The 23522-nt window shown below is 44.3% G+C and overlaps 2 protein-coding genes across 2 annotated transcripts in view; both read left to right on the forward strand.

The window, feature by feature from the left end:
• Positions 1-3169: 3169 nt before the first annotated feature.
• LOC127238517 (neutrophil immunoglobulin-like receptor 1) lies at positions 3170-12526 on the forward strand. The gene is given in 9 exon segments (XM_051207130.1): positions 3170-3212; positions 9442-9549; positions 9552-9746; positions 9973-10269; positions 11124-11141; positions 11509-11646; positions 11932-12007; positions 12085-12122; positions 12444-12526. Coding segments are annotated over 9 exon segments (996 nt in total).
• A 494-nt stretch (positions 12527-13020) lies between these two features.
• LOC127238518 (leukocyte immunoglobulin-like receptor subfamily B member 3) overlaps positions 13021-23522 on the forward strand; it is a 39178-nt gene continuing 28676 nt past the window's right edge. Inside the window, exons 1-9 of the mRNA XM_051207131.1 lie at positions 13021-13161; positions 13324-13359; positions 13538-13822; positions 13961-14263; positions 15197-15463; positions 15589-15894; positions 16128-16424; positions 16664-16966; positions 19675-19814. Of these exons, the coding sequence (XP_051063088.1) occupies positions 13128-13161; positions 13324-13359; positions 13538-13822; positions 13961-14263; positions 15197-15463; positions 15589-15894; positions 16128-16424; positions 16664-16966; positions 19675-19814 (1971 nt within the window). The 5' untranslated portion in view covers positions 13021-13127. The remainder of the gene's footprint in view (positions 13162-13323; positions 13360-13537; positions 13823-13960; positions 14264-15196; positions 15464-15588; positions 15895-16127; positions 16425-16663; positions 16967-19674; positions 19815-23522) is intronic.

Raw genomic sequence — 23522 nt, forward strand, 5'->3', positions numbered from 1 at the left:
GCCGCGGGATGCACCAAGTTCCTTTCCCTGAGCTTTACCATATCAGCTTTAAAAGAAACGCGTCCTGTCAGTGTCTTGGTCTCACCACATGCCTCTCTTTTTGTAATCACTAAACTCTCTAATTGTCGGTATCACTGAACTCACGAATGGTCAGGATCTGTACGAGATGGAAAGGTTTGGGCTTCTCTTTAAACCTCACCAGTCTCCCTCTCCTGTGTTATTCTCCTCTGTGTCGCTGTGATGATTATTATTTATGTCACGTAAATTGTAGCTGGAACCAAACAAGATATTCAGTTGGGGGAGGTCTGGAAGTGTTATTCTGGAAGGACTAATCGGGAAGGAGAATCTTCCCTGGGAGTTCTCAGCGCCTCCACGCAGTGGCTCGGGTAGGAAGAGAAGGGTGGGAGAGCAGTGCTGGTTTTGCCAGTCCACGGTCAATCCCGGCCGTGAGCACATACATTCATTGTGTTTCTCTTTCTTCCTCCTCTTTGTCTCCCTCCTTCACCTTTCCCCACTGATACATATATCCGACCTCACGCCCTTTACTCTCAATTTTCTCCCCCGTTAGCACCTTCCTTCTTCACTATTTCCGAGTGAACTCATAATCAATAACTTTACAGAAATCATCCAGGCCTTCACTACCAATTGTAACCGCTGAAACATTCACCCTCACGAACTGAACAGCTCTGGATTCTGTTGCTTAGACGACGTACACCTGATTTTTAACCCAGATTTTCCATTCCTAGAATTCACTCAGTTTGTGTTTTCTTTATTACCTCTATTTGCGTATTCATCTCAAACTGTTTGAATTATTTCCTTCACCTATTTGTGCAACATGAACTATAAAAGATCCAGAGACTGATATTAGGATTCAAACTTCAAGCTGAGTAGCAGAAAGCAAAGCAGCCAATAGCTTCTTACCTCTACCTCAAGCTGAAGGGGCTCATCCTGTTTTCATGCGCTGTCACCAAGTCTCAAACTGTAACCTCTCCTCAGCATGGCTGCATGCCTCTTACTTACTCTGTTCCTGTGTTAAATATACCTCCTGAATGGTCTCAGCATTCCTGGTGAGTGGATACGGGATGGGAATGGGGGTAGAGGGGAGGGGCACGGAAGGATGGGAGGAAGAGGAAACTGGGATCAATATATAAAATTAAAAAATATTAAATAAAAAGAAAATAATGTCTCCTGATTCCTGGGATTAAAGTTGTAAGCTATGTTAGTTACTCTTTAGACTGGTGGCCTTGAACTCAGAAATACTGCTGACTTTGTTTCCTGAGTCCAGGAATTAACCTTGTATGACACCACTGCCTGACCTCTATAGCTTGTGGCTGACTTTGCTTTCTGAATCCTCGGGGAAGCTTTAATAAGTCATAAATAACACATCACAACAGGCTTTTTCCTTGGCTTCCCTAGGTTTCTTTAAGAGATTTGCTGATTTGTTTTTTTTTTTTTTTTTTTTTTTTTTTTTTTTGTATTTTCCTCCATTTCCTCCAGTTTGCTTGTCTGTCTTTTTTTTCCATTTCCTTAAGAGAGTTTCTCATTTTCCTTTTAAAGGCCTCTATCATCTTCAAAAAAGTGCTTTAAAAGTCATTTTCTTCAGCTTCACCTGCATTTGGATGATCAGGTCTTGCTGGTATAGAACCCCTTAGTCTCTGGTGGCGTCACATGACTCATTATGGTGTCGAATGTGTTCTCACACTGTCATCTACCCATCTCTTCCTCCAGTGGGTACAGGTGGGGCCTGTGATTCAGCGAGTCTCTTTCCCTCCAATTAGTGTAGGCGGAGCCTGCGGCTTAGCTTCTTCTTGCTCTCCCAGTAAGAGTAGGGTCAAGACACCAATGGAGGCAGATGTGATGCTGGATGGATTGAGGTTGCCTCTAGGTCTCTGGGGTTTTGGTAGGCACGATGGGGCATGTGATGATCCTCAGTTAAGGGCCTCCATTCGGGGGTGGGGTGAACACTCACATCTCCTGGTCCTGGTGGGGTCAAGTCTTCCCAGAGAGAACTCTTGGCTGCACCAATAATTAGTGGTACCACTAACATGTATGTAGGTCCATCAATGATTCCTTCTACCTCTGGAAGCATGTACCATGGATCACCTTGAAAGCTAGATCTCAAAGAACACATTTATTTTCCAGTTACTTTTCAGCTTGCTTCATCTATATCTTAAAACCAGGGTGTGTGACATAGTCAGCAATAGGGTCTTTATTTCTAGTTATGATGAGAAATATGTACGAAGAACAATAACTTATATTGTCTGGGAGTCTCTGTAGCTTTAATAACTAATAATCCCTATGGAGTAAGTTACACAGGGAATTGACCTTCTCGTTTAGTATCTTACTTGAATGCCAATATTATTCCTAGACATATAGGGTATCTCCTTTCAATATCATTTTGTTCGTGTTTTAAGTAAGTTAGAAAATATTAGGTTCCCATTTGGACTCTTCAAACATACCCTCTCTTTTAAAAATCCATCTCCACCATATGTTGCCTTCCTAATCCAACCACTTCCTTGACACTTAACTTTTTGCATTCAGTAATTTTCCTTTATATTTAATTTTAACTATGACCCAGTATCCCCCTTCCTTGAAGGCTACATCTTTGGGACCACTTTTTACTTATTTGGCTTCCACATGTATGCTAGCTAAACACACAAAATAAAAGAATCAGAAGTAGAGTCCACAAATGAGAGAAAAGACAATGACTCTGTCTTGTTAGAATTTATTTGATTCATAAATTGTATGTGTGGGGTGATGTGTATATGAACATTGTTGTCCTGGGAGGCCAGAGGAATTGGATACCCCACACAGGAAAATATGTGTCCCCTGAAATAGGTTCTGGGAACTGAGCTCAGAACTTCTGGAAGTTCACTTCACCATGGGGCAGTTCTCAACCCCAAGACCCCTATTGTTCTTGCCTGGCTTACTTCACTCAGTATAGTGGGTTTCTGATTAACATAAACAACCTGAGCAAGGAACTCACACAAACAGCTCCAAACAAGGATGTAACGGGTTAGATCAGAGATAACACAGCTATGCTTAGTGTGTATTCATAGAATTAAGTTGCTACTTTGGTTAAGTACATCATAACCGATCCAGAAGCATCAATATGTCTTAGTGTTGCAATAAAGAAAGAATCACTTATATTTTCATTGTTTTGACCAAGATGGAGCCTCAGTTTGAATTCTCCATTTCCCTTCCTGGAGCTGGTGAGGACGCCTAAGACACAATCAGAGATCCTGTCTCAAAGTAAGAAACCTGGAACCTTAGGACAAAAAGACTCCACTAAAGTCTAGGAATGAGCCCATATTCTCCATCCCATCAGTGACACAAGAACACACAGGATAATAACATGCTTTTTCAGTCATGATCACTGGTATGAACATAGTGACATCCTGGAGCTGGTGAGGACACCTAAGAGACAATCAGGGATCCTAAGTCAAAACACTTCCCTCAGAAATGTGTCTGCTGTTCATGACATTCCCTTCTTACAGAGAGCTGATCTTACATCACATACTCCCAACATTTGTCTTCGGATTCCATGAGAAACATAGCCTATCAATACAGTCATTCCCTGTGCTGAGATAGGTATAATATATATACAGATGGCACCAGAGAAACGAAGAATATTAACTTGCAGGGTTTTCTATTGAAAGATATTTTTTTGTAAAGGATATCTATTTCAAGGTTATCTTTGCAAAGTATCTTCCCCCAAAAGTTGGCAATGGAGATAGTTACCCACCTGGTATTGTTTGCAAGGCCAGGTGATAACTTCTCCCAAAGCAGGAAGTAAGTGGCTAATTGCCTATGTGACCTTTGCTTTACCTGTGTAGGCAGGGACTTCTTGAAGCTACCACAAAGAAGAACTGTGGTGACTAATAGCTCAAATGACCTCTGGGCTGTTTGAATGACTGAGACCATACCAAGGCCTTCCTTGGCCTGAAGGTAGCATGTGTCACATATCTCTAGAAAGTATCTTCTTAGAAGAAGTGAGTTGCATTTTGAGTTGAGGTCTGATGTAATGATGCCTCCTTGTGCACAGAGGATTGCATTACACCAGGAACTTGTTTTCCAAATTATGGCATGCTTAAATATGTTTAGAGTAAAATGGTCATCATCAAACTAGAAATTTGAGCCCACATTGGATAGTTAAGCTGTGCTGAACTGGATTTGCTTCTTTCCTCACTCATATTGTACCTCTTCTAGCCATAGCATTTACAGGGACTCACACACAATATCAAAATGTTTTGAGTAAACTGCAGGGCAAATGTGTGGGTGCCCATAAAGATGGCTGCACTCTATCTTGGCACAAGGACAGAGAGTTCAAATCTGTCCTCAGCACGTCATAAAACCTAAAGGTCAAACGTGTGGCTACAATAGAATGTTTGGCTGTCTTATTCTAAATAACTACAGACCTGAATCTGAGGTGTGGCTACTCCTGTCATCAAGGATAGGGAAAAAAAGTTGGAGCTAAGGTGTGGTTGCTGAACCCTTAGAATAAGTGAGGGAGAAAAGTATGTTTGTTCCATATACATGATACTATGTTCCCGTTCCTGGATAAGGTATATAAGAGTGGTGAAAAATAAACTCGTGGCCTTTCAGTATTGATTGATCTGCCCTCGTGACCTTTATTCTGTCTCTCTGTCTTTTATTTACCATCTACAGGTAGCCTTTCCCTCATCCACACTTCCCCACTCAGGTACAGACTTGGGGCTGTTTGGATGGCTCCAATTGCAGCCCCACAAAGACCGCTCCCAACACAAATGAAGAAGAATGAATACATGCCAGAGGTCATTGTTCTCTATTTTTCCTTATTTCCAAGATTCTTAACAGAGCTCACTCTCAGTGTAGCCACATCCCACAGTATTTCCTGGGGACAAAGTGCCCCCAACATGTTCATCAGAGAGCCTTGTGGACAGTGTCACATTACATAGAAGAGTAATTAGTTCAGCATCCCCACCATGTGTAAGATGCCGAATTGTAGTTCAGCAACATCAACAAGCATTCTCCATGACTTCTATGACTTTAGTCTTCTGACTGACATGCAGAGGCCACGTTTGTGTAGCTTTGCTCTCTTTGTGCAAGATAACAGGTAAGAATAGATTCCTCTTCCTTGCTAGACATCTCCCACACCGTAACAAGGAAGGCTGTATGAATATTGTCTCTAAGGCATTCTACATTGTTGGCATTTTGAAATTCTGGATTGGCCAGCTCTAATAATAAGATAGTTCCTGCACCAAGATAGTTCCTAGTCCTCTATGTCCTGTCCTACATCTGTCATACCTATGATTTATGCGAGTTACAAATGTGGCAAGAGAAAAAGCAATGGATTTACCCATTGACCCTAGGTTCTGAGATAAGTATGAGGAAAGTATAATTTTGGTGAAGCAATTATATGAAATACCCGCAGTTCAGAATACAGTCATTCATACTTCCCCTCAAATAACCAAAATTTGGGATCATTTATTGGGATCTACCAAGAGATCAAACTGTGAGGGATACCACATCCTTCTTTAACCATCCTTTGCTGGGTTCTACATGAGAAGTGTTTGGTGAAAAAGCTTTGTCCAATTAGTGCACTTCCTACCCTGGTTTGGACCTGAGAAGATTCTTCGTCAGATTGTGAAGAGATGCAATTGTGTCCATTAGAGACAAGAAGCAGGGACTGTCTCTGAGCAGCAAGTGTTTCTCCTTTGGGGAAGCTCTCAGGATGCTGCCCCTTATCTCTTCCTGTGTGGTTACTAAATTCTCCCCAAGCAGGTAGTGAGATTGCTGATGTCACAGAAGTGTCTCATATTTTAGGAAGCTGGTTCCCTAGTGGTCACACTCCTTCAGAAACACGTATCCCAGACTGTGTGTCCCCATCCACATGGATCTACTGAGCTCACTGAGGCCCCCATACTCAGTGCATATTGGGAGCAATAGAACTTTGCAGCTGCTCAATGCAGTGACTCTGGGCATAACTAGCTGGAAAGTCTCACGAACAAATCACTCTGTTGCCTGTCTGCATTTTCTGGTTATGCTATTTATTGTTGCTCTTATTTTAATCTTTTGTAGAACGTTAGTTTAATTCACATGGATTATTTCACACTAAGAGAATATAAATCTATCACCAACTTCAGAAGAATTGATCACATTCGCATAATAGTTTTGAGGAATAATTTGTCTTACTATTAAATCATTTTTTCCTACACATTTTATTTTTAATCATTAAAGAATTACTCATTTTGTGAGTATTTTATCAGCATGGATATGTGTGCAACATACATGTGAGTCATAATGTGGGTGCCAAAAACCAACCTAGTTCCTCTGTAGAAACACCATTTTTCTTAACTTCTGAGCCATTGCTCCAACCCTTATCTGAGATATTTCCAATAATGATTACTAATATCCAAAAGTAGTTTGAATGTTTTCACAATCACTGTGCACAGACAAGCAAACATGTATGAAATATTCAATATTTTAATAATTTGTTTTTCATTACATTTGAGTCCTTTTTATTTTCCACATAAGCATATGAAACAAGGATTGTCTTTGGAAATATTAGCTTATTTCATATTCATAAAATACACTCATCTATGGTGGACTGACAAGACCCAGAACCAGTGCTATGAGTTGACAGTCACCAACATCCACCCCATCTGTGGACTGCTAGAGCAGTCTTTTCTTGCACATCCAAAGATGCAGGATCTCCATGCCATGAGGCAGCAACAGGATATCCAAAATGATTCCCAGTGAGAGTCCAACATTAATAGTGTAGCAGAAATCAGAGACCTTGAACCAAACCCATGACTATTATAATGAACACCTGCAAGTAAAGTATGCAGTAAGGGTACGGTGCGTGGCCCACTGTGTCACACTACAGCTTCCTTGACGAAATTTTATTATTCTTTAATTTTTACTTTACTTGGGGGGTGTAGGTTGCAATAGACAGAGTGCAGACTCAAAGGGATGGGGAGAAATACCGGTCAGGACGCATGATGTGAAATCCACAACAAAATCAATAAAATATTTCAAAAAATAGTCTTCTCTAATTACAATCAAATAAATAAATACTTTTTAATTATTTCCTGGCCTCTACTCCTCTGGGGTGAGTTTGCTACTTTTTGTTCTAGGACTTTCAGTTGTGTTGTTAATTCTCTAGTGTGACTGTCCTCTGTTTTCTTCATATGAGCACTTAAGCAATGAACTTTACACATAGCACTGCATTCAAAGTGTCCAATAAATTCAGGTATGTTGTGTCTTCCTTCTCACTGAATTCTAGGAAATCTTTAATTTCTTTCTTCCTTCCTTTCTTCCTTTCTTCCTTCCTTCCTTTCTTTCTTTCTTCCTTGATGCAGGAATGGTGCAATTGCGCATTGTTCAGTTTCCATGGGTTTGTAGGGTTTCAGCAATTTGTGTTGTTGAATTCCAACTTTAAACCATGGTGATCTGATAAGATACAAGGGCATATTCCATTAATTTGTATCTGCTGGGGTTTACTATGTTGCTGAGTATGTGTTCAATTTTAGAGAAGGTTCCATGTGGTGCTGAGAAGAAGGTATATTATTTTGTGTGTGGATGGAATGTTCTATAGATGTCTGTTAAACCCAATTGGGACATAACTTCTGTCAGTTCTTTTGTGTTTTGTTAAGTTTCTGTCGGGTGGTCCTGTCTAGAGATTAGAGTGTGGTGTTCAAGTCTCCCACTATAAGTGTGTGAGGTTTTATGTGAGCTTTGAGTTCTAGTAGTGTTTCTTTTACCAATGTGGGTACCTTTGTATTTGGGGCATAGATGTTCAGAATTAAGACTTTGTACTGATGGATTTCTCCTGGGATGAATATGAAATGACCGTCTTCATCTGTTTTCATTGATTTTGGTTTGAAGTCTAACCTGTTATATATTAGGATAGTTACACCTGCTTGCTGCTTAGGTCCTTTTGATTGTAAGTTCTTTTCCCAACCCTTTACCCTGAGGTAATTTTGTCTCTGAAGCTTAGATGTGTTTCTTGTATGCAGCAGAAAGATGGATTCTCTCTTCGTATCATTCTGTTAGCCTGTGTCTTTTTATAGGTGAGTTAAGACCATCAATGTTGAGGGAAAGTAAGGACCATTGATTGTTAATTCTTGTTTGTTGTAGATTTGATGTTGGCGGTGAGTATATTTGCCCTGCTTTTTCTATTGTCTATGTCTTTGTGAGTTTAGTTAACTTCCTTGAGTTGGAGTTTTCCTTCCAGAACTTTCTACAGGGCTGGATTTGTGGATATGTATTGTTAAAATCTGGTTTTGTCATTGAATATCTTGTTTTCTCCGTCTATAGTGATTGAAAGTTTTGCTGGGTATAGTTACCTGGGCTGGCATCTGTGGACTCTTAGTATTTGTAGAACATCTATCCAGGACCTTCTGGCCTTGAGAGTTTCCATGAACAAGTCAGGGGTAATTTTGATAGGTTTGCCTTTATATATTACCTGGTCTTTTTCTTTCTCTGCTCTTAATATCCTTTCTTTATTCTGTATGTTAGTTCTTTTGTTTATTATGTTGCAAGGAGACTTTGTTTTTTAGGTCCAGTCTATTTGGTGTTTGGTATGATTCTTGTACTCTCATAGGCATGTCCTTCTTCAGATTGGGAAAGTTTTCTTCAATGGTTTTGTTGAATATGTTTACTACACCTTTGAGCTGGTGAGCTTCTTCGCCTTCTTCCATGGCTATTATTCTTAGGTTTTGCCTTTTCATGGTATGCCACATTTCCTAATTGTTTTGTGTTAAGGATTTGTTGGATTTAAGATTTTTTTCTTGATGAGTCTATTTCCTCTAGTTTGTCTTCAGTGCCTGAGATTCTCTCTTCGATCTCTTGTACTCTGTTGATTATGCTTGCATCTGTAGTTCCTGATTGTTTACACAGTTTACACTATTTCCAGTATTCCCTCAATTTGTGTTTTCTTTATTGTCTCTGTTTCAGTTTTCAGATCTTGAACTGTTTGTTTCCTTCATCTGTTTGATTGGTTTTGTTTTTGTTTTTTGTTTGTTTGTTTGTTTTTTGTTGTTGGCTTACCTTACTTCTTGAAAAGATTTGTTCACTTATTGCATTTTTTGTTTGGTCTTTTCTTCTATTTCTTCCAAGTTTTTGTTTGTTTTTTCTTCCATTTCTTGGAGGGATTTTCTCATATCATCTTTGAGGGACTCTATCATTTTTATGAAGTTATTTCTTTAAGTCATTCTCTTCTGCTTCGTCTGATTTGGTGTGTTCATGTCTAGGTGGTGTAATGTCCTTAGATTCTGGTGGTTTTTCTACTGTTGGATGTTTTCTTGTATTGCTGTCTTTGCATCATTTCTTCCAGTGGGTGCAGGGACAGTCCCAGCCTCAGGCATTGCTCTCAGGAATATCCCCTTCCAAAACCTAGCCCTGGAGAACATTGTGACTGTGCAATACCATGCAACAGGCTGCCTTCTTCTGTCCTAGGAATCCATGACAATAAACACCACTTGACAGCACTGCCCAGCCCTGAGGTGACCTCAGGTGGGAACATGACACTCCAGTGTGTCTCACAGGAGAGATATGACAAGTTCATTGCACCAGTGAACATCAGAAGTTCTCCAGCTCCCTGAACTCACACTACTTACATATTATTATGCAGTACCAAGCCTTGTTCTCTATAGATCATGTAACATCTTACCACACAGGGAAATCCCAATGTTATGGTTAGTACAAGAAAAGCATACAGCTGTGGTCAGTACTCAGTGAGCCCCTGGTAAAACACATCTCAGGTGAGGCAGCCCCTTCGCTGATCAATCATTTTTGAAACCCTAAGCCCTATGTCATAGACCTGAGCAACTGGGTAGCTGCAGATATAGAGTACAAAGTGAAGATCCTGACTGCTGATCCAGAGCCCCACTCCTGGGGCACACCAGTGGCATGTGCAGGGCAGGACGGGAAGGAATAGGTTTTGGAAAATACCAGCTCCTAAACCACTAGCCTGTCACATTCCTTCTAGCCTGTCCAAGAAGCCCTCCCTGCAGACTCAGCAAGGCCACATCCTGGACCCTGGAAAGAGCCTCACCCTGCAGTGTTGCTCTGACATCAACTATGACAGATTTGCTCTGTACAAGGTGGGGGGAACAGACTTCACCCAGCATCATGGCCAGAGGACCCAGGCTGGCCTCTCAGTGGCAAACTTCACACTGGGCTTTGTGAGAAGAACTACCGGTGGCCAGTACAGATGCTATGGTGCACACAACCTCTCCTCTGAGTGGTCAGCCTCCAGTGACCCCATGGACATCATGATCACAGGTGAGGAACTAAATAGATTCAGCCTGTTGCCTAAGTGCTGCATCAGCTCACTTGGGAGACCTAAGAGCTGATGGCTGGGATGAGGGACTGGGATCTGACAAGAACAGATGCAGAGACGGGAGCAAGAATGAGGGTAAGGCAGAGATAACATAGAGTCTCAGATGTTCAGAGCTAACACTTGTGAAACCTCAGATCATAACACTGAATGCAGCCTCTCATTGTCTCTGTCTATTTAGGAGAGATTCCTGCAACTCCTTCCCTCTCAGTGAAGCCAAACTCCACAGTACAGTCTGGAGACAACGTGACCCTGCTGTGTCAGTCAACATACACAGTGGACACTTTCATTCTGTCCAAGGAGGGAGCAGCACACCAACCCCAGCGAATGAAATCAAAGTCCCAAGATTGGGGGTCCCAGGCAGAATTCTCCATGAGTGCTGTGACCTCTGCCCTCTCAGGCACCTACAGGTGCTATGGTTCTCGAGACTCATCTCCCTACCTGCTGTCACGTGCCAGTGCCCCTGTGGAGCTCTCTGTCTCAGGTGAGGTGACCCTGAACTCTCGGGGTAACTTACAGACCAAACCCTAGGAGAGTCCTTGACTTTAGGTGAGATCAAAGGGACAATAGGGAAGGTTAGTCAAAAACCAATTTCACTGACTGAGAAATGGATGCCAGCAGAGTCCCTCAAGTAATGTCCACTCCATCCTCCATTGCAATCTAGGTTTGGGGTAGAAAGCATGAGGATCTTGGCGCGGGGGGGGGGGGAAGAGGGAGGTATTCGACAGTGTAGGACAGACAGCAGAGGAAGATCCATAGTTAGAATCAAACCCTCAGCCCTTCTTATTCTGTTTCCTAGGACCCATTGGAACATCAAGTTCATGTCCACCACCCTCAAAGCCCTTGCCAACAGCTGGTGAGTATCCGGCGCCTCAGAGGATGGAGTATGGTCCATTATCTGAGCCCCCACAAATTTCCCATTTCTCTGTCACTTAGCTTGTGAGTGTGGGAGGCAAACAGAGATTGCAAGAGAGAATCCAGAAGCCCAGAATTTAGCAGTTGGGATACAGAAGATGGTATACAGAGAGAGATCTTCAGACTCAGTCTGGAGGATGTGGCAGGTGGGTGTGGGGGAGAGCAGGGATCCCACACAGTAACCTCTTCATCTGCCTCTAAGGTCCTGAGAACACACCTCTCACCTGCATTGAGTCAGGCCCTGGAAGGCTGTGTAACCACACTGCTAGATGTGACACCCACACGGGCAATGCCCAGTTATAGGCTTCTTACAGTCTCTGTGGCCTTCCTCCTGTTCCTCTTCATTCTCACCTTTCTCCTTCTCAGACGAAGGCATCAGGGAAAGTTGAGGAAGGATGGTGAGTCCTGTGTGGGTGACCAATGTGTCAGGTGGTGATGGGCTTCTCAAACAGGCTGGGTAGTGTAGAAACACTTGCACATCTCAGATCAGAAAACATGTGATCTCAGATCAGGGGTTCTGTGAGCTTTGCCATGACCTGGGACATTTTCTCACTCACCCCTGTTGTAAAAGTCCCTCCCTTCCTCCCTCCCTCCCTCCCTTCCTCCCTTCCTGCACATGTTTGTTGGAAACACACACACACACACACACACACACACACACACACACAAGCTGAGAATCTTTTCTCTTGCAGCCCAGAAAGAAACAGAATCGCAACTTCCTGCAGGAGCTATAGAGCCAGTAATCAGACACAGAGGCCGCCAGAAGAGGTAACTCATGACCAGGGGCCTAGACCCCACCTTCCTGACACAACTCACTGCCCCCTGATGTCTCCTTGTCTTTCCAGATCCAACCCAGCTGCTGCCACCCAGGAAGAAAGTCTTTGTGAGATAAAGGGGTCCTGGGGGCGGAGCCTGAGGTCTCTGCACTGCAGGGGTGGTGAAGGGGTCCTGGGGGTGGAGCCTGAGGTCTCTGCACTGCAGGGGTGGTGAAGGGGTCCTGGGGGTGGAGCCTGAGGTCTCTGCATTGCAGGGGTGGTGAAGGGGTTCTGAGGTCTTTGCTGTTTGGGTCTGAACTTCACACTATGAACACATGGATATCACCACACTCCCTGACTCTCTGTCCTCACTTGGACGAGGCAGGAAACTAAAGGTCTGAGACATTGCTAGACTCTGGTCAGGAGACACTCTGTTTTTCTGCTGAAAGATGCTTCAGTGGAGGACATGAAACCGCAGGATGGTGTTGAGCTGGACATTTTGGTGAAGATCCTGTCCCTATTTAAGTGCTGAGAACTTAAGTTTCAGTTTACTACAGGAGGTCGTCTTTGTGCTTCCTCGCTTGGCCCTCAACAACATCCATAGCCAAACACTGCCTTCTGAAACTACCTGGCTCCACGCACGCTGTCCTGGGTTTCCTGAGACCATGGATCTCTTTGCCACTGTCTTCTTTCAGGCTCCTTGGCATCTCTCTGGTTGTCTTTGGAGGGGACAGCCCAGATGGAGAAGCCCACAGAAACTCAGGCAGGAAATGTGAAGAGAAATACAACAAGCCCATGTGAAAATGTGCACTCCTTATGTGTAATATTCATTCATGTCTGCTACCATCTGGTTCTGACAAAGATGAGGACAGATGAGACAGACACTGATGGGATTTTGGAAAGGACATCTATTAAATATTGTAGCAGTCTCCTGCCTGACCAAGTCACAGATTTGGGGAAGTCAGAGCCTGGTGGCAGAGGAGGTCAGTTCCCCTTCCTGTGGGGCTGCTGAAGTACAACCACATCACAGGGAAGGCTCTGCCTCCAGAGGCCACACCCTATGTCTCCTGCCCCTTCAGACAGACTCTGTACTCTGTCCATAGGCACAGTTGCAGCCTCCAGGAGGAAATGCCATGACCTTCACCTTCACAGCCCTGCTCTGTCTGGGTGAGATGTGGGGATGGGGAGGGGATATGGAATCTGGGATTGACGCTGTCCCACAGCCCAGCACTGGTCAGTAGGGAAACCCCAGGGCATCAGGAGGTTCTGCAGAGTTCAGGACCTTCACAAGCTTCAGGGACAAACCTCTCACAGGGATCTCTCTTCCAGGACTGGCTCTGGGCCTTGGGACACCAGTGCTGGCAGGTGAGTGAGGGTCTGCAGATGTCCTGACATCACTTGTCATCATTCCTGGAGCCGTTCTGGGCAGTGAGGATGGAAGCCACACATGTGTGCTGCTGCCTCTGGGGTGTGGGAGTGTTCAGATCGGGAGCTGCAATCTGAGTATGGATGTCCTGGGTTCTACCTGATCCTTTCCTTGCAGGATCTCTCCATAAGCCTGTCCTAAGAGTACAGCCAGACTCCGTAGTCCCTGAGAAGACGGCAGTGACCTTCTTGTGTGAGGGGACTAATAGAGCCATACAGTACTTCCTGTATACCGATGGGGACACACATTTAACACAGAGAAAGGCTACACTGAATGCTAAGAACAAGGCTGAGTTTGTGATCTCAAAAGTAAGCCAGAATGACGCAGGGCGATACCAATGTTGCTCTCAGATCAGTGAGGGAAGGGCAGAGTGCAGTGACTCCCTGGTGTTGGCAGTGACAGGTGAGAGGACTCACAGGGTCCACAGCCTCAGGGTGGACCACAGGGAAGCGGGACTGTACACAGGGGTGACTGCTCTCACAACCCTGGAGGACAATGAGGCCAGTGAGGACATTTAACTCACTCCTTCTCCACTCCTAGGGGCCTACAGTAAACCGTTCCTGTTGGGCCAGCCCAGCCCTGTGGTGACTGAAGGAATGAATGTCACCCTCCAGTGTGCCTCAAGTCAACATTACAAATTTGTTCTGACTAAGGAAGGACCACAGAAGCACTCATGGACTCTGAGTTCACAGTATAACCACTATACTGGGCAGTACTACGCCCTTCACTCTGTGGGCCCTGTGACCTCCAGCCAAAGGTGGACATACAGATGCTACAGCTTTGACAGTTACAGGCCAATGGTGTGGTCAGAACCTAGTGAGCCCCTGGAGCTCCTGTTCTCAGGTGAGGAACCCCAGCCTTTCCTTGAATGATGCTAAAATGGCAAAGATGCTGAGGGATCCTTGGTGTGTGCTGTGTGAGGATCCAGGGCTCCTGAGCCCATAGACACAGATAGTGGGAGACAGAGGGACACAAGACTCAGAATCCAAGGCAAAGAGTGGCAGCAAAGCCCAGGAGGTCCAGGACGAGGAGGAGTCTTTCCGGAGCCCCCCATTAATCTAGATCAGCTTAAGTAGCATCAAAAAGAGCTCAGGGCGCTGCACAGAAAAGACAGAGGAAGGGTTGGAGAAGCCTGAGCACTCAGACACCAGGAGAACACGGCCCACAGGATCAACTAAGCAGGGATCACAAGGGCTCAGAGACTAAGCCACAATCAAGGCACATGCATGGATCTTCCCTGAGCCCTCTGCACACACGATGTGCTGGTTTGTCCTGGGATCTTTTGTTTGTTTGCTTGGTTGGTTGATTTTGTTTTTTAAAGGTTTACTATGTGTCCCTGTCTGCCCTGGAAATCACTCTGTAGACCAGGCTGGTCTGTAACTCACAGGGATCTGCCTCCATTTGCCTCCTGAGTGCTAGGATTAAAGGCATGTGCCACCACTGCCTTACTCATAACTATAGGAGACTGTAGGTCTCTGACTGCAGAGGGGATCTTTCTCCTCCTACCGGGTTGCCGTCTCTGGCCTTAATGGGGTGTTTGTCTACTCTCACTGCATGTTATTCTGTCATGTTCCAGTAATATCACTGGGAACCCTACGCTTTTCTGAAAGGAAGCAGGAGCAGTGTATCTGGGGGAGAGGGGAGGTTTGCAGACTGCGGTCAGGGTGCATAGCTTGACAGAAAAATAACTTAAATGGAAAAAAAGTACTGTCTGCAAGTGTAACTGATTCTTTGCCACTTTGACACAGACCCACCTCCTTCTCTATTTCCTGGCAGGGTCCCTCCACAAACCCACCCTCAGGGCTGAGCCAGGCCCTGTCATCGCCTCAGGAAGATCCATGAACATCTCCTGTCAGGGGACCCTGGATGCAGAAATGTGTTTTCTGCATAAAGAGGGTACACAGACCACAAACGAGCTTGGGAACAAGTGCACACGCTCCATTCCTTCTGTGGCACAGCAACATGCAGGACAGTATCGCTGTTACTGTTACAGCTCAGCTGGCTGGTCAGAGCGCAGTGACACCCTGGAACTGGTGGTGACAGGTGAGGGGACAGTCGAAGTCTCAGCCCCAGGCCCTGCTCTCAGATGTATTCCCTTCTCCCAGCCTAGGCCTGCACAGCACTGTGACTGTGCAATCCCATGTAACTGGCTGCTCTTTCTGTCCTAGGAATGTACAATGATAACCCCTTCCTGACAGCACTGCCCAGCCCTGTGGTGACCTCAGGAGGGAACATGACTCTGCAGTGCGTCTCACGGTATGGATATGACAAGTTCGTTCTCACCAAGGAAGATGAGAAATTCTCCAGCTCCCTGGACTCACAATACATATACAAGAAGGGGCACCACCAAGCCACATTCTCTGTGGGCTCTGTGACCCCAGTCCACAGCGGGACATTCCGATGTTATGGTTACTTAAAGAACACCCCACAGTTGTGGTCAGTACCCAGTGACGCCCTGAAAATACACATCTCAGGTGAGTCAGCCACATCATTGGCCAAGTTTTCTAGACAACCTAAACCCAATGCTACAGTTCTACCTCTCTGTGGAGTTGTAGGTAGAGAATGAGTAAATGGAGAGCCTGTACTCGGAGCCAGAACCTGACACCTGAGAGAGGAAGTGACATGTTCAGGGAGGGTAAGAGGGGATAGGTGTTTGAAGAAAAAAAAAATCAGCTCATTAATCACTAGCCTGTCGCTTTCCCTCCAGGCCTGTCCAAGAAGCCCTCCCTGCAGACTCAGCAAGGCCACATCCTGGACCCTGGAAAGAGCCTCACCCTGCAGTGTTGCTCTGACATCAACTATGACAGATTTGCTCTGTACAAGGTGGGGGGAACAGACTTCACCCAGCATCATGGCCAGAGGACCCAGGCTGGCCTCTCAGTGGCAAACTTCACACTGGGCTCTGTGAGCAGAACTACCGGTGGCCAGTACAGATGCTATGGTGCACACAACCTCTCCTCTGAGTGGTCAGCCTCCAGTGACCCCCTGGATATATTGATCTCAGGTGAGGAACTAAATAGATTCAGCCTGTTGCCTAAGTGCTGCATCAGCTCCTGTGGTGGATGTAAGAGCTGACGGCTGGGATGAGATAGGTACTGGGAACTTATTACAGAACAGATGCAGAGATGGGGAGCAGGAGAGAGGGTAAGGCAGAGACAAGAAGAATCCCAGGTGCTCAGAGTCAAACCCCTGTGAAGTCTCAGCTCAGACCATTGAATGCAGCCTCTCATTGTCTCTATTTAGGAGAGATTCCTGCAACTCCTTCCCTCTCAGTGAGGCCAAACTCCACAGTACAGTCTGGAGACGACGTGACCCTGCTGTGTCAGTCAACATACACAGTGGACACTTTCATTCTGTCCAAGGAGGGAGCAGCACACCAACCCCAGCGAATGAAATCCAAGTCCCAAGATTGGGGGTCCCAGGCTGAATTCTCCATGAGTGCTGTGACCTCTGCCCTCTCAGGCACCTACAGGTGCTATGGTTCTCGAGACTCATCTCCCTACCTGCTGTCACATGCCAGTGCCCCTGTGGAGCTCTCTGTCTCAGGTGAGGTGACCCTGTTCTTCCTGAGCTGAAGAGGGGTCAGCATTCTCCATTTACAACAATGATTGGCTATGATGGGTATTCACACTCATGATGGTGGAGGCTCGCTAGGAATGCTCACTACACACTGTAATAAGGGAATCAAGAAGGTTTTGGCAGCTGGTAAGAGCATCTTGGAGAGGCCACAGACAGTCATAGGATTCCTAGTAGAAACCAGTCTGCACTGCCAACCTCTGCTGATCACCCACCACTTGTCAGTATTCACAGACCCTTTTTCTTGCTGCATCCATGTCCCACAGTGTCCAGGGGAGGAGGTAGCCTTGCTATAGTACAAACTTTCCTATACTTTTGTTCTATTCAAAACAGGCCCACATGCATAGATCAATCTTATGAGACAAAATTTGCCTTAAGGATCTGAAAATGACAATGAAAACATTAAGCAAATTAAAATAAAGCAGCCTCAGACGATACCTATTGCTTTGTGAAGACTACAACCTTTCATGATAGGGTGAAATACAGAAAAAGATAGTGTGTGGGTTCACCTTCCTCTGTGAGGTGGCAGCTAAGAATGTCTTCTGCCTTCCCTTGCTATGGGAAGGATGAAGAAGAGAAGAGGAGTGGGAGGAAAACATGAGGGCAATGGATGGTTAGGATAGGAAAGGACGGAGTAGGGGAGCAAGGAAAGAGATAATCTGATTGAGGGACTCATTATGGGGCTAGGGAGAAGCCTGGCACTAAGGAAATTCCTGGGAATTCACAAACATGACCCCAACAGCTAGGCAGTGGTGGCGCGCACCTTTAATTGAAGCACTCAAGAGGCAGAGGCAGGTGGGTCTCTGTGACTTTGAGGTCAGCATGGTCTACAAAGCTACACAGAGAAGCCCTGTCTAGAAAAATCCAAAACAAAATGATGACCCCAACTAAGACCTTAAACATTAGTGGAGAGGGTACCTGAACTGGCCTTCCCCTGTAATCAGATTGATGATACCTGAATTACCACTACAGCACCTTCACCCAGAAACTGATGTAGGCAGACGTGGAGGTCTACAGCTAAGCACTGAGCCAAGCTCCCAGAGTCCACTCAAAGAGAGAGGGGAACGATAATATGAGCAAACGGGTCAAGACTGTTTTGTGGAAACCCACAGAGACAGCTGAATTGAGACAGTGAGGACTAACTGACTCCAGACTGATAAAACAACCTTCATGGGACCAAACTGGGCCCTCTGAATGTGGGGGACAGTTGTGTGACTTGGGCAGTCTGTGGGTCCACTAGCAGTGGGACCAGGATTTATCCCTACTGCTTCAATCGGCTTTTTGGAGCCCATTCTCTTTTGAGAGATACCTTGCCCAGCTTTGGTATAGGGGAGGCCTCAAAGAGATGTGCCAGACTTCCTCAACTCCCCAGGGAAAACCTTACCCTCTGTGAGGATTGGATGGGGGTGTGTTATGAGTATGGTTTTCCCTGCCGGTCTTGTCCCACCGCAGTGCCTGCCCCAAATAATACAGAGATTCGCTGTATTAGATATTAAGCTGTTGGCCAGTTGCTAGTGTTTCTTATTGGCTAGCTCTACCTTAAATATTAACCCATTTCTATTAATCTAAGTATTTCCATGTGGTCTCATCTTACCAGAGAGAGGTCCCAGACCTCTGTTCCCTCAAGTCTCTACATGCTGACTCCTCCCTACTCCTTCTGGAATCCTCCTTGACTCCTTGTCCCACCTATCTTGCTTTCTTATTGGCCAACAGTGCTTTATTCATTAACCAATGCAAGAAACATATTTATCAAATGACGTCTCCCATCATCTCCTCTTTTCTGTCGGAGAGAGGGCCTGTTCTCTCTGTTCTCTCAACTCTCTTACCGGAGAGAGGGGCTGGTGTTCTCCTCTCTCCATCCTCCATCTTGAATCTCTTCCCTACTACCAGTCTCCTAGCCCCACCTATCTCACTTTCCTATTGGCCAGCAGTGCTTTATTCATTGTCAAATAAGAGAAACATATTTACCGAATGACGTCTCCCATCAGGGGTGTGGTGGAGGGAAGGTGGGAAGGCTGGAAGAGGGGATGGAGTGGAAACAGGAAATTGGTATGTAAAATAAGAAAAGATTGTTTTAAATTTTAAAAACATGTTTAAAAAGATATATGATAAGGTGCTTAGTCTTACCAAAACTTTATATACCATGTTTTATTGATGTTCATGGGAGACCTGCCCTTTTCTAAAGAAAAATGGAGAAGGAGTGGATTTGTGAATGGGAACAGGGGGTGGGAAGTACTGACTTGGGGGAAACTGTGGCTGGAATGTAAATTAAAAATAATTCAATGTATTTTTTTAAAGAATAAGAAAGGAACCTAGCTATGCTAGCAGAAAGATTCATCCCAGATTTCATAAGCTTACAGGGTGAGAATGATGGGTATTTACAGTAAATGAGAAAGTCAAATTCAGAAGAAACGCTCAGATCTCCTAAGTACACCCACATCCTACTTATCTTCTTCTGTACTCAGGGTCAGTTGAGATTATTAGTCCATACCAGAGCATGCCCAAACCCAAGACAGTTGAATAAAGAGAATTCAAAATCATAACACTGGAAACAGAGGCTGCAAGTTTAGTCTAGGGAAGGCGTACACCCTGGGTGGGCATTTAGTTACATTGGAGACATTTAGGTATCTTGAGGCAATTTTAACCATCCCTAACCTCTCTATCTTCTTTTTCCACAGCCACAGCATCAGAGAACCAGGACCACACAGTGGAGAATCTCATCAGGATGGGGATTGCTATCCTGGTCCTCATAGTCCTTGGGATTCTGGTCTTAGAGGCTTGGAGCAGCCAGAAACCGAGCCATCATGTACCCGAGATATAATTGGAACAGAAAGAAGTACATCTCTCAAGGTTTGAGACTCAGGGTAATAAGTCTCATGATCCCAAGATTTCTGTAAGAATATCAATTTGTTGCATTGATGAACTGCTGTGAAGGAATGTCCATGAATCAAATGCATTTTGGGTGCAAAGGAAGGTGTGGGTGTTGTGATGACATCATTCATTAGCAAATGACTTAACATCCCTCTACCTACCATGGACATTTGTTGGTTGGCACAACTTATTTCTAGATCTAAAAAGTTAGGGAAGTCCCTTAGACTGCTCAGTCCTTCTGGCTGAGACCCATATTCAGGGGGGCCTGAGTCAGTCCCATGCTGGCTTCCCAGCTATCAGTCTGGGGGCCCATTAGCTCCTCCTTGTTCAGGTAAGCTGTCTCTATGTGCTTCTGCCGCGTGGTCTTGTCCTCTCCATCTGCTTCTGGGTTCTAGTTCGACTCAGTGTTTATGTATGGGTGTTTGCTCCTATTTTCAACAGGCATTAGTTGAGGGCTCCATGGAGAAGTTAGTTGTTGATCTCACTCTCCGGGAAGGGCATTTATGATAGCCTTTCCACGGAAGCTGAGATTGTTAGTTGGGAGCAGTCTTGTAGTTCTCTCGACCTTTCTTTGTGTTCAATTTTATCTTCAAACCAATATTGGCTTCCTCTTTTATGTTCTCTCTCTCTGTCTCTCTGTCTCTCTGTCTCTCTCTCTCTCTCTCTCTCTCTCTCTCTCTCTCTCTCTCTCTCTCTCTTTCCTATCTTCTATTCCTAACCAGGCTCAATCTTCCTGGTCACACAGCTTTTCCTTTCCTCCCCCTCATTTTCTCCTACTTCTCTCTCCATTCGCTGTCTTCCCCCACTTCACCTGAGCTCTGGGGGACTTGTCCCTTCCCAGTTCTGTGAGGGGCTTTATATGAATCTCTTAGAATACACCTTGTATCCTAGTTCATCTGGTGATGTGAATTATAGGCTGGTGATCATTTGATCTAGGTCTAAAATCCATATATGAGGTCAAGTTACTGGGGAAAAGGATTTCTATTTTTGTTTCCACAGAAAATGAAAAGATGTGGATTCCTTCCAGACTAATGAGGTTTGATCATGCCAGACTGCCTGAAACAGAGTACAAGCTAATCCTACATTCAAAACAGCTGGACAAAACAGCCCTACAGACTACAGCCAGGATATCTTAATCTTCTTCGAATCCCCCCAAGACAGCGCCCCTTACCAGCAGGAAGTAGCTTGGAAAGAACGACGCTCAAATTCCCAAATATTGTGTATAAATGTTTGTTTTCATTTAATTGGACTTTGTTATATAAAATTAAATAAAATAAAAAAAAATATAATAAAAAAAGAAAGAAAAAGAAAAACAAAAAAGTTAGGGAAGATGCAGTCCTATCTGCCTGGCATGGGTCCTCATTTCTGAACATTATTTTTATTTCCCTCCCCTTCATGAGTCATTTTCCATTTTCCCAATTCCAGGAACCTCTATCTTTTGCAATACAAAGATGTTGCCTCAAACAAAAATGATGAGTAAATTCAGAGTCCCAGATTCAAAGTCACTCTGCCTGTGAAGCCCAAAACTCTCCATCACCCTCCAAACTTTCATACTTTCAGCACATGTTCTTCATAGAGTTTCTCCTTAAATATAACGCCAGTGTTGCCACACAGGTGTGATAAGGAATATCTGGCAGGATACTGTGGGCAATACTTTAAAAGTGATTTTCTTAACGTACGTCCTAATTGGTAGCATTTGTTGAACACTGTAAGTATCCCCATCTAAGACATCTTGACAACAGTAATGAAACATCACATGTGTGTGGATGGGATATGTTGAATGAAATTGATTTTTTTATTATTATTTCATTTCCACTGCCTGTTTCTCACGCATGCAAAAGCAATTGACTTGCAGATCAATCGTCCCAGAATCATCTTGCTAGGATGACTAGTCACACAGTGATCCAGTATTTCTTCACAGACAATCATGTTATCTTCAAACAATAATAGTGGTAATTATTTCTCTCTTTCTATTACCTATGCTTGAAATGCTCACTTACTTTACTTCTGTTTCTGTGTTTGCTAAGCCTTCAAGTACAAAGATGGAAGAGTGTAAAGAGAGGAGATTCTGTTACCTTCTTCAGAACTTCCTGCAAATCTCTGCTTTGTCAAAGTTCAGTATGATGCTAACGTCAGTGATTTTGTGCATGAGCTTATTCTGACTCTGAAGGGCTTGTGTTTCTAATTTGCTATGAGTGTCCATGATGAATGGCTGTGCCACACTGGCAAATGCTAATTCTTCATCAAAAATTATCTCTGTTACATGTTTTTATTTTCACTTTGTTGTCATCATCAGTACATTGTTTTAGATGTTGAATGGGATTTACGTGACTGGGCAAATTCTACTTTATCGTGAGGTATTCTTTCATTTTATAATGCATTCTCATGGGTCACAGCCAGATATGATGGGACCAAATTCACATTCAGTAAATGTTTTTCAAGGTATTAACATCATAATATGCTTAGCAATGTCTCATGAATATGATGTCATAGATTAGTAGTTGTTCTGGATTGGTTTTACATGGTGCATGCATGATACTTTTTATAGAATTGGATGCTGTCTGTGTTCATGGGTGATTTTAGCCTATTCTTTGTTTCATCTAATTTCACTGTATGGACTTACAGTTAGGTGATGATGGACTTACAGCATAGCTTAGGTTACGTGTTCCATTATCTAGACATGAGTGTCCAGCTATGTAGTGAGATATCCACCCCACCCACACCTGTTGTACTGGCCATGCACATTGTGGAGTGGGGACAGTTGTGGACATGACCTGTGGGGTCTAGGACTGGGGTCCTGGAACCCAGCTCCCTCTCTTGCTTCCTGGTTGGAGACAGATAGCACCAGGGGGCATCCTTGAAGCAGGAACCTGCAGTGATCATCTGTTTCTGATGTAAGTGATTTATTTCTCCCCAAATAAACATCAATCTGCCCATATTGTGTCCCAGAATCTTATTTCCCATGCAATACAGATATTTGGGTAGGCTGCATGCAATTTCTCCCCTCACCTGAGCACAAACTTTTGGTTTTTTATTTTGTTTTGGTTTGAGTTTTTGTTGGTTTTTAGACAAGGTTTCTCTCATCCACAACATCAGTATACCACCTCATTGTCTATTTGTGGAAAATGTGACTTGGTCATATTATATGTTCATCTGACTCTGGCAGGCCCATGGAGAGAACATATATGCCCTGTTCCTGAAACATCATGTCTAGAGTGAATCTAGAAATTGATTATGATAACTACCACAGTGGAAGTCAATGGAAGGGGTATAAGGAGCTGGGATGCCACATGAAACCATCATGCCCAGATGCTCTATGGTCCTTTCTACTTAGTGCACAATACTAGTTCACAGAAAGTCATGCAACAAGGTGAAGGGGACAGGTTGCTGATGGAAGCATGAACAGAATCTAATGTCTCTGCCTCAGGGGGAAAAAAATGTTTATACTAATTTCAATCATTACCAAAACTTTCTAACACTTCAGATACTTCCACATGAGCTGTGGGAGGAGAAATATGCAACACCAAAGTGAAAGAAAATAGAAATGGATGGATGGATCCAACAGAGGTACCCAGTATCTGTGGAAATTATAGACCCTCCTACTATACCCAAGTCTGCAACCTACATGCTGGGATCAAAGAATGGAAGTGACCAT

Source organism: Phodopus roborovskii, unplaced genomic scaffold, assembly GCF_943737965.1.
Source record: "Phodopus roborovskii unplaced genomic scaffold, PHOROB, whole genome shotgun sequence".
Taxonomy (NCBI): Eukaryota; Metazoa; Chordata; class Mammalia; order Rodentia; family Cricetidae; genus Phodopus; species Phodopus roborovskii.